At 45.0% G+C, this 12,068-nt stretch overlaps 1 protein-coding gene across 2 annotated transcripts in view; it reads right to left on the bottom strand.

The window, feature by feature from the left end:
* galnt2 (UDP-N-acetyl-alpha-D-galactosamine:polypeptide N-acetylgalactosaminyltransferase 2) overlaps nucleotides 1–12,068 on the bottom strand; it is a 78,754-nt gene that overhangs the window by 26,645 nt on the left and 40,041 nt on the right. For both annotated transcript variants that reach the window (XM_042065813.1, XM_042065814.1), the window contains exons 2-3: nucleotides 10,680–10,758; nucleotides 4,375–4,528 (exon numbers count right to left, since the gene is read on the bottom strand). In XM_042065813.1, the coding sequence (XP_041921747.1) occupies nucleotides 4,375–4,528; nucleotides 10,680–10,758 (233 nt within the window). The remainder of the gene's footprint in view (nucleotides 1–4,374; nucleotides 4,529–10,679; nucleotides 10,759–12,068) is intronic.

Raw genomic sequence — 12,068 nt, 5'->3', positions numbered from 1 at the left:
GGCGAGGTGAAGGGAAATTGGATGACTCTCAGTGGGAAATATAAATCATCTTAGAAAATGTGCTGTAATTGCAGATCACAGTGCTCCATAAATAAGAACTGATGTCTGCACTGTGGGGCTGTTAATTGCTGTTCCACTATCAGATGCACTACATTTCTCTTGGGTAGGCAAGTTAACACAGAGAGGGAGGAAGGGGATGAATGAAAAAAAAAGAACACAAGTAAGGGGGTGGCATAAAGCCAGGAAGGATAGTGAGAGTTAAACACACCAGTACTCTGTATTCCACATAGGAACCAAAACTGATCTTTTTGTCAGAAAAAGGACTGGGAAGGCAAAATTACATATCTCCTTCCTCAAGACAGCATAAATTACGGGAGGATACGCTTGCACGTTTATCTTGGTTGATTACACCAAAATTTGCACTCTGTGGTATTTAAACAATGCAGGAACAGTGCACAGAGAGGGCCTTGGAGCAGCCAGCCTTGGCAGAGTCGTCGTCACGCACCCCACAGTCAGAGGGAGGAGAAGGTGTTCTGCAATTCAGGCACGGCCAGTGAATGCTCAAACAGCACCCCAAACACAGCTTTGGGGAGTCTGATTTATCTCAAGCAGCTTTTGGAGCTGCAACATCAAATACAGTGAAAAAATACTCGCTGTTGTTGGGTGAGGTTATGATCTTTTTAAGAGTGTACCTTCCTATACACAGGACACTGTACTGTTTAACATTGTCTCAGCCATCAGCTGATTCTTCGATCTTTAGATAAAAGGAAAAGGAGATTTCAGATGGTGGGCTGCATTAAAGACTGCAGCTGTATGTAGATATATATACACACAGCCAAGCACACAGATTACACAACTCGCAAAACACATGCAAAATGGCTGTCTAACCAACAGCTACTTAATAAAGCTATGACCTCATCCCTTTCATCACTTACCACCCTCATGGTGGTATTTATAGTAAGAATACTAAATGGCATATTCACCTGAAGGATTTCCTGCAGGACTTAGCTGTAACACTGAACAGATGTGCCTGTTGACGCAAGCTAGACTCTCAGTTCTCTGTTCAAAGTCTATATTGAGTCGTTTGGTCAGGTTCTTTAACTTCTATTTTGGTGAACTCATTACGGAGTAATCTAATGTTTCTCCCTATTTAGAATTTACGAAGCACGTTTAAAATCAGATGTGGACAAAGGCTGAAACGGCAGATTTGTGTGGGAATAATAATAATAATAATAATAATAATAATTTTTATTTATTTATTGATGAGGGTGACTTTACATTCCAAAGGGTCACCTTGTATTGAACACATGGCAACACATAAACCGGCAGGTTATTCAGAAAACACCCACTCAATATGGACATCTACGGGACAGGCAGGTTATCCAGAAAACGCCCACTCAATATGGACATATACGGGAAGTGCAGCTGAAGCCCTCCGTGAACCCCATACACACTGCACATTATTTGTTTACGTTTAGCTGGGGTACAATTACACTAGCACACAGAAAGATACACGTGCAGACATTTGATAACAGCCAGACAATAGGATAACATTTCTTTCTAGGTCACCACTGCTGACAAAGCAAATGTGCAGCATCTACCCATGGACTTCACAGAGAGCACCAGACTCCCGTGACGCGTCGTCCAGTCACTCATCGTCTCATCACACAGGACTGCATACGAAGGCCACAGTCACAAAGACCCCTAGCCCACCTTTGAAGATTTCCAAAAAGATAACAACGGACGTTGACGTCAAAGCCTTAGCCCAGCAACTAGATGATGCAGACATCCTTTCTTCCCCACCAGACAGCCCATTTTGTACAAATCATTCTGAAAACTGTACACGCTCCGACAAAGACCACTACTGAGCTCACGCAGCCTGCCACAGTGCACAATCCACAGGTAGCCTATTCCCTCCAAACACATGAAAATAGATTCCTTCCTCTGGAAGACTGAGAGGCGTAAAGAAAGGACAGGCAATAATCAATCACGCCTTTTGGGCTGATGTGGACCAACAAGAGAGCCACTCTGTCGGATGAGAAGAGTATTGGCAGTAACAGCCGTGGGACTTCTCTGTGGTCACCTACAGCATCGATTCAGGCCCTCGAAGTGAAAGGTAGTGAAAGGTAGGAAGGGACCGCTTGGTCCCCCTTGGTTATACCTGCACACTGGCAATATTGGCACTCCTGAAAAGTCTCCAGCAGCTTCCCCACACAAACAAACCAAATCCGATATTTCATTCCAATAAAGTCTCTCGGTTTTGTGCGAGTGACCAAGCAATGCAAAACCGCCCCATTTCACTGCACTGCCCTTGGCATGACCCTTGAAGACATGGCGGGTGGCACTAATCTGTGCAGATTAAAGAGCAATTCCAAATTAATCTGAGGCCTAACTACTGGAAGAGACTCAAGACACCTGCTCTAAAAATGGCTGTGTGTGTGTGTGTGTGTGTTGAAGATGATAAATTATAGTCAGACTACATAGGCAAAGTCTCTAATGGCCTCCTTAAAATGCTATAAATGCCATATACAAGGTCCCTTCTTGACAAATTGGGTTCCTTTCAGGATTCTCAGATGACGCACATCTGTGAAGATGTAAAGCAAAATATATTATCTAAAATATTCATCAGAAGAGACTACCTGAACTGATAATTCAGGAAGAACTCCACAATGAGATGAGCTATTATTTAACTAATAATCCACAGCAGTGAAAATAGTGAAGTGTAGAGTTCTTCAGTCAGAGAGAAAGTGTGTATACGTGAGAGAGAAGTCCATTTCCCCTCTGTACTCCCAACTCAACCATTTTGTTCCGCACAATTACACAAGATGCTGACAGCCTAAATGAAGACATACTCGAGACTTATTCTGCCTGCACTGTAGGGTTTACACAATGGCACCACCTCAACTACGGCAGAATGGAATAGAGGAGGAGGAGGAAGAGACCTGTCACTGTTTGCCTTAACAAACTCTGGCATCCAGATTAAAATGCATCAAAAAGACCCTTTCCAATAACATTTGCTAAGGCCAAATGAACGCAGAAAGAAGGCCTTAATAATGTGTTTTGATGGCTAACTATAAGCAGCTATTTAAGCATTAGTATATGAGTAATAGTGGTATGGAAAATATGCAACTGCTAAAGGTGTTGCAGTGAAATTAATTCCAGACATCACTTGAGTGTCTTATTACATTTGTAACAGCATTTACTTCTATAACCAGAAATGTTGAATAAAAAAAGGTAAACCTTTATTTCCACTCTCATGCTCTACAGTTGCTACGAAGACCCTCAGGCCATTAGATCAATTCTGACCCATGCCACCCCATCATTAGTTAAAAAGTGTAATTTTTCTAGCAGGCAAAATCTGCAAATGATGCTCCAAACCCAAGGGGATAAAGCAGGGACATAATGATTAGAAGCTGAAAGATTCTCATCTCGTTTTCCTTTTGCTGTGGGAGAGGGCTGGAGTGCTTGATGAGCAGCCCTGGGCAGGGACTCTGCAGTGACGACGTCTGCGGGGTCACATTGAAGCAGCAGCATCAAACACCTCAACAGCTCCCGCAGCACGGAGGAGGAGGAGGAGGAGCGGAGGGGAGGAGAAGAGAGCGCAGGAAGGAAGAGAACAAAAGCTTTGGGAGAGAGGAGAGGAAGAGACTGCATGAGAGGAACAGAGGAGAGAGATGACTAATGGGAGGGGCTGAGTGAGTGAGTGAGTCACGCTGGGAAATCTGCCTCTTTTGCTTTTTCGCCATCTATATAAAAATCGCAGCGCAAGCGCTTCGTCCTCGTCTCACGAGGCACTTTTCCGCCGTGATCAGACGAATGAGCGAGCGGGCGGCGGGTTACCGAGCCTCCACAGCCTCGTCTCTCCATCCGTCTGGACCGAGCGGTCATCAACTCATCGGGCCACAGTGGCGGGAGGTGGTCCTCAAAGTTCTCTTTCCATCCATTAACTAAATCAAAAACACACTTTCCCCCCTCTCTTCTCAAAAACAAACCCAATTAGGCCGGCTGGGTACAGAGGAAGGAAGCGCGGTGGCTAACAGTGCCGAAGAAACAGGAGACTCTGGGAGGGAATGCCCTCTGTGCTCCCCTCACAGACACCACTTGGGAGAAAGGAATCTTTTCTTAGAATTTTGTTGTTGTTGTTTTTAGGGGAATAAAGGCTTTTTGGAATGTGCCAAATTGTTTGAAGCATAATGAAAACATCCTGTCGGCCACTTCATGCCTTTTAGACAAAGCTTGTAACAGACTTGTCATGTGTTGTGTTGACATGTGGCAATTAGCACCATCCCCGCCCTTGGGGACTTGGCATAAGTGTGAAGTCTTGGGATTGGGGTGGGGGTGGGGGGGGGGGGGGGTCACAAAGTGCCAACTCACTGGTCATGTCTAGTGTCGGGGACTCCACGGTCCATGCGGAGCTTGTCGCTCTCCACTTGGTTGAACTTGTTCCGGGCGTAGGGGTCCTGCCCCGGTCGCACCACCGTCGCCCCCACATACAGGTCCTGGTCAAAGTCCTGCCACCTCACCTTGCCTGCAAACAGTGGCGGAAAAAAACAGGACACAGAGAAAGTTAGTCTCATGCATTAAGTGTGCATTTTGTCTCAACATTTCAAGAGCTCGGTTTTGTTGAGTCGTTCATATGAGATGCAAAACAACGCTGATTCAAAATATATGTTATTCTTACTTTCTATTTCAACTGACTCACAGCCCAAGCATAGTTTCTTTGGGAAGAAGGATTATGTCAAAAATAAATAACACCTGCACAGTTTGTTGACTTCTATATCAGATTACCAGCAGCGTAGCTTAATGGGACTATCACACGAATAAACTTTCTTTGGAAGTTGGTGTTGGTCTCTATGTAACTTGCTATGACAAAAAGACTGGCTGCAGTCTAAAATAGATTTGAAATTTACAGCGCAGAACCCTGCTGTAAATAGCTTCCATAACTAGGCTTTCATTTCTAAAACTGTAGGGGACCATTTTTCCTTCTGTAATGCGGTGACTAAAAGAGGATGCCAGCACACTTAGTGACAGATTGCCTCTCAAAACAGCAGCATGTTAAAATATGTCCACCCTCCTGATGAGCATGTGTAGCCTTTCCCAACATAATGTAATCTACCCATTAAGTTCCTCTGTCCGTCTTGGATTCCGGCTGTTAAATGAGATCACCACACGAAGTGTAGGCCCAATGCCCAGGAAACACACACAGTGTTAAAATGCAACTTTAACTCCCATTGGACAACAGTGCCTGAACAGAAGTTACAACCGTTATGTTATTCTTGATCTCTTACAAAGAATTACTTACTGTAGCTCAAAAGGTATCGTTAGTACTATAGAATCCCCAAGGCTGGCTTTGATACCCTGGGATACACTGATACATTAAGATGAAATGTATCACACTGTATACAAAGGAGTCTGTTACGTATCATAGATGTTGGTAAGTGGTAAGTAGACCGACCCCCCCCCCCCCCCCCCCCTCCTGCACAGCCTCCTGAATGAGAGTACACAGTACAGTACTTTTCCCCCCTGCCGTTCTCCTCCAGCTCCATATACACCAGCACAGTGCGAGGGAACATGAGGCAGCTGGTTTTACTTTCGTGCCGTTGACTCCCCAGCGAGTCTGTGGTGTTTAGGCGCCAGATTCCAGAGCAGGAGGCCCACAGACGCTGCAGCGCTGCACACTAGGGCAGACCTGCACGGGGCTCGAATGACTTCAAACTCCAGTGGGCTGGCTTAGGGCCAAGCGCTGCTTTACAACACAGCACCACTACTGAGCCCTGCAGGGGGGCACGCATAACAACACACACCCCAAAAAAGGGGAATACACGACATGAGCACATGAGATCCATGAGCAAACTGTACAGTACACAGTGTGATATGCATACACTGTGCACGGACCCAAACAAAAGTACATGCATACATGTACAACAAGGAAAGACTTGCACATAAAAAAAACACATTCACACTAGCACGATCAGTTCCTGAACAAAAAAAAAAAGCACGCATTATTGTCATATCAATCACAACAGCTGCCAAGACGTGCCGTTTGTCCCTCAAAAACACAAAAGCACAACACAGGACTAATGATGCACACGGAACTGACAACATGACGGAACGATACGGCAAACTGTTTTGACTGTCGCCTTGCTGCTCGGAGGCATATAGTAGAGATCTCCTGCATAATTACTGAGAGAAAGGGGCTTGATTATGGACTAGGAGTTAATTAACGGTTGGGCATTGGTGCCCCTCCACCGCAGAGTAATCCGGCTTGTCTGTGAATGATCGGTCTCCTGTACTAATTGCCTTGTTAAATGTGATAGTATGAACACAAGGGGTGTTGGAAATACTAAATCATATTTCTTGAATAGGCCAGACAAAAAAAAAACAAATGCATGAGAATACATGGCAGAGGCTTGTGCTGCTACTAGCCTACATATCACCATGCATTTCGATACATTTCTGTTATACTTCGGTCCCTTTTTTCCAACCCAATGGGTTTGAAACATGACTGCGATAATACCCAAATGATGAGTCCCCCATTGGAAAGAGTGAGAAACAGTATCGAGTAGAACACATGCCTGAACTGGGGCGATTCAGATTAGATCCTCTGCACCGAGACCATTTTGCCTTTTTCATTTGGAGCAGCGGTTTGGCAAAGGTCAGTGATTTAGCTGCTCCCATTTGGACGGCCGAACTCCTCCTCCCAAAACTGCAATCGCGAGTCGAGTATTCTTAAGAATCTTGGCCGGCGGGTCAAAAGGTCACCAAAGCGTCAGCCCTGCTGCTGCTACTGCTGCCAAAAAAAACTCTTAATATTCAATGCACATTGGATTAACTTAATCAAGAGAGTTTGGGCCAGGTCAGGGTGAAGAAGAATTTCAACAGTGCCTTTCGTTCTGGAATGCAGTCAATTACAGCACAAGGTTTTAGCCTGGATGAGGTAGCAGCAGAAGGCAGGAGGAGAATGCAAACGGTGGCCTTGGAGCCGGACAGGGGGAAATTAGAAGGTAAATTGCCCCTTGGAGCCGGACAGGGGGAAATTAGAAGGAGGTAAATTGCCCCTTGGAGCCAAGACTCCGCTCAGCAGAACTGGCATCAAATGTCACGGCTTTGCAATGGTCCAAGGAAGGGCCAGGTTTGGTCAATTATGCTACGAGAAGTGCTAATGGAAAACAATAAGGACAAAGAGTTATGCGAGTGATAAGGTCAGTGAAGGCTTTAGTTAACCCATTTACTCCTAAAATGCCTGCTAAAAACGCCTATAGAATCCTATGGCATTCTAGACTAAATAACCTTACTTCCTGAGGGTTTTCTGAAAACATACTAAAAATTGTCAACGTCTACCAAAATTTAATATCTAAGCCTGACATGAAATAAAAAGCATGCTGCGCTACGCAGCATCCAGCGGGAGATTCAATGTTGCGCTATGCAGCATCAGGCGGGAGATAGAATGTTGAGTCATGCAACATCCGGCGCGAATGGGTTAAGCTCATGCAGGCATATGGCAGCAAATAATGATTTGAGCAAAGGACTAGCCAAAAGGCTGGCCAAAAAGGCAACCATATCTGTTCACCTCTTCATGACTTCTTGCCCTGGACATGACTGTGTTCCTAAGACACAATTGTGATGGCTAAAAGGCTTGTTCTGAGAGAATATGGACTGTTTGAAGAAACAGACCAAGGTTCAATTTCATCACAAGTCAGCAGGCATATCATACAGAATGCCTCCTTTTATCAACCTAATCAATGCTTTCGTTTGGTTCTGCTGGCATCACAATGTCTTCCAAGAACAGTACAGGCAGTACACGACTGGGCTCTATCTGGTGTCATTTGTATGACTTTGTACGCAACGCCGCCTGACAAAAACATTAAGTCGTGTGGAGAGGAGAGGGCATAGCGTGTGTGTGTGTGTGTGGTGAGGAAGAGGTGGTAAGTGGGGGCAGGCTGTGCTAGCGGTGGTGCCCGGCGTCTGATGCCGGCGCCTCAGACAAATTAGCGGCTCGGAGCTCTGAGATCCAGGGTCGATAGCCGCGTCCCGAAGCCCAGGGAGCCAGGGCTGACATCAGTCTAATTAGGTGCTCACAGAGAACAAAGCTGTCGGATGGTGACCTCCACACATACACAGGACACACACACACACACACACACACACACTTCTACCGAGAGTGTTGCTCACACAAGCGATACTAAATGTCCTTGTTCACAAACTCAAACTTTCACTTCACCATGTCACCACCATTTTCAGCATCAAAAAGGTTCACACACATGCACACAAGATACAACACCATTGAACACCAACACAATACAACAGCATTGATTGGTAAGCCACAAGCTACAGCGACTGTCAATGCTTATGGTGCAACGCTCCCTACGAAGGGTGGACATCTAGGGATTTGGCAGCCAGCGATCCAATGTTTCAATACCAATTACCCTCATTGAAAGCACACTTTTCTACTTACAATGCCAAGCCATGCCTGATAGCCACACTCTCCTTTGGCAGGCATGGGCTGGGCACGAGATGGCTGCATGTCAGGCAGTTCTCCACACACACAATCCATTTTTCCCGTGACCCTCTGTGAGTGCTCTGCGCTGGGCCTCAGGGGGAGAGAGCCTGGAGGCCCCCTGGACTGGTGGGATGGGGCGATGTTTTCCTGGCATGTGAGGCGCAAACAACGCCTAGCCCTTCAGCTAAGCGCAGGCTTGTGCTGCGGGGGAGCCGAGGTGGGCGCCTCTCCCGCAAACTCAGCACTTTCCCAGCCAAATGGGCCCTCCATGGCTGGTGTGTCAGCCAATGCATTCCGTCTTCAAAATGTGAGAGAAACTAGTCTACAGATGCAGTGCGCTTAACTGCTTAGAGTTGCAATGACCATTTTCATTTCCAGAGGATGATTCCGCTGATGGTTTTATAATCACGTGTGATTGTGAATAAATGAATGGTGTGACATTGTGAACTGGTGAAGGCTATGACAGTTGACCTGAAGCTATGTATAAGCCAGTTTACACACAAACTACATCATCATTACATATAAATTACCAAAATGACATCTCATTAAAAAGGCACAGTATTAGGGAGTACAGGGCAATGCTGAATATATTGCTAAACATCACAACAGCAATATTTCCTGAAAAATGGAACTGTAACTGAATAAGACCAAATCAATACAAGCAGTATTGTGTTCAATCGATTCTTGGCCGTCTTTCAACATGGTACAGTGTAGTGTGCTAACAGCACGGCACAAATCTGATCAATAAGTCCGCTTTCTGAGAGCAGAAAGCACAGACGCTGCTCTACCATCAGGAAGACCCACACAGAAATGTAATAATCTGACAGAGCTGAAATATGTTGTCGCTGGCTCTGACTCTAGCTTTGGGACATGATGTACCTTCACTGTGACGACTCATAGCATCAGGTTACCCACTTTAATCCTGATGGAACAATTCCTCCAAAATCTGCCATAATATCCTCAATCACAGCTGCATCTAAAACACGTGCCACATTTTTTGGCAGATCTACAAACAAGCTTAATAAAAAAAAGAGCACACATCCCCCTCCACTGGAATTTTTTGAGTCTGACCCACATAGAGACAGCCACAAGGATAGACACAAAAATATATTGACAAGCATCCTCAAGTAAAGCCAGAGATTTGCTACTCCGTAAAAGCGCACGGAAGTACATCAGCAGCTGGCGAGCAAGTCATAAATCTTCCCACACCTCCATTCCTTCCCATGTTGCATCGGGCAAAAAATCATGTTTGTGTGACACAAATTAAATGGAACAGCTCTCGAAGGACCAGCTCAACGAAGAGACTGTGTGGCATTTCATGGCTTTAAAATACTACCGTAGCACTCATGCATCCTGTACCCAACCGGTCCTTTGAAATGCCCAAAGACGTCTCTGTCTTCCTCTTTAATAATTCACTATAAGTCTTGATTGAATGCCTCCACCTGAGGCCTTGCATATCCACCATCTTTGCTTAATAAGGTCTCTGCTGGCTTGGACAGATATTCATACGCTTGAAGGGACCCGGATGGGAGAAATGGAAGAAGTAGCCTTTTCCAGCTCATGGTCCAATCTACCCGTGTACACAGACTCTGGTTCAGATTCCGCATTGGCCTTTCTGTGGGGATTTGTTGCTGTTATTACTGCTGCGGTTATTGTTGTGGTGGCGGTTGGTGTTGTTTGTGCTGTGGTGGGAGAGAAGTCCTCCATATCGGGGATGAGAAGTCCTGACAGTGTAAACAGGGTGCTGGAAAAGGCCGGAGGCTGACGCAGCTGAACAGCTGATATGAAGGTTTGAGCATGAGCTTGCGCAACAGAACAGCACAACACTAGCTTTTACAGTTGGCCAGAAGGGTGAAGATTACAGATTAGTGTGTGTGCATGTGTGTGTGCGTAAGTGTTTGAGAAAGAGAGAGACAGAAAATGTGTGACATATGAATGGAGGATGAATAAGCTACCAGATATGTTTTATTGGCTGTATGTGTGAGTTCATGTATTAAATGGGGAATGATTGGGTGTATTGGGGAGGGTGTATTATTTCAGGATTTGCATGTGGGGGTGTGTGTGAATATTTGTGCATTGTGAGTAACAGATGTGTTCCTAAGATGAGTGTGTGTGCCCCGTGCGTGGCTGCTTTGCTCTGTGGACATGAATAAAGATGTGTGTGTGTGCGCGCATGTACCTGGTGGGAGGGTTTCCAACCCTTGGGATTTGTCATCTGCGTTGCTCTGTGCCTGTGCATCCGCGTCCCTCCAGTCATCCTGCAGACAAGAGTCAAAACACACTCATGAGCACAGTAAATCACACACCCCCACACACACAAACAATACAATCGATTGGATTGCCGACCAGAGAGCAAGGTCTCGGGAGCAGAGGGCTAAGGCTCAACAAATTCTGACACAAACGCACCTTCTGGGTTCAGGGAACTGACATTGGGGAACCTGACATTATTATAGCAGAGATGCACATTAAACACAATCCCTGGGCCTACTCTGAATCCTGTTACGCTTCACGAGCGTAACTCACCTGGGAGACAGAAACCGCAGTGCAAAACGACCGGAGTGATTGGACTGAGGGTTCTACACCACTACACATTCAAAATAATTTGATTTCATATCATAGCTATGCAGATGACACACAAATTTACTTAGCTCTATCACCAAACAACTATGGTCCTCTTGAATCTATGTGTCAGTGTATAGAACAAATCAACACCTGGATGTCTCAAAATTTTCTTCAGCTGAACAAAGAAAAAACTGAAGTAATTATATTTGGTAAAAATGAGGAAAGACTTAGGGTTGCCACTCTCCTTGACACAAAAGGGTTGAAGGCAAAGGATACTGTAAAAAATCTTGGTGTATTAATTGACAGTGATCTAAATTTCAACAGCCACATGAAAGCGATAACTAAATCAGCTTTTTACCACCTCAAAAATATTGTCAAACTCAGAGGGCTGATGTCAAAACATGACTTAGAAAAACTCATTCATGCATTTATCTCCAGCAGGGTTGATTACTGCAATGGACTGTTCACAGGCCTTCCTAAAAAGACTATTAAACAGCTTCAGGTGATACAAAATGCAGCAGCTAGGACTCTAACAAAAACTAAAAGAACTGACCACATTACTCCAATTCTTAAGTCCTTGCACTGGCTTCCAGTAAGTCACAGAATTGACTTTAAAGCACTATTGCTTGTTTATAAATCAGTAAATGGAGCAGGACCTAAATACTTGTCAGACATGCTTCAGCAGTACACACCTTCTCGTCCTCTCAGGTCCCAGGTGAAAAACCTGCTAGTAAAACCTACAGTTAGAACTAAACATGGTGAAGCAGCTTTTAGCTGCTATGCGGCTCAGCTGTGGAACCAACTTTCGGATGACATTAAAAAGGCCCCAACTGTAGCCAGTTTTAAATCTAGACTTAAGACCAAACTGTTCTCAGACGCTTTCTGCTAACTGTGCCGAGTTACAAATTCTGAATCTGCCTCGATAATTATTCTACTTTGTCTTTTATTACTTTTTTTACTACTTTTGCCTTTGTTTTTGCTTACTAATTATTCTTTATTTTTAAAT

This window comes from Alosa sapidissima, chromosome 16, assembly GCF_018492685.1.
Source record: "Alosa sapidissima isolate fAloSap1 chromosome 16, fAloSap1.pri, whole genome shotgun sequence".
Lineage (NCBI taxonomy): Eukaryota > Metazoa > Chordata > Actinopteri > Clupeiformes > Clupeidae > Alosa > Alosa sapidissima.
Note: the sequence above shows the minus strand (reverse complement) of the source record. Positions and strands in the feature narration are given on the sequence as shown.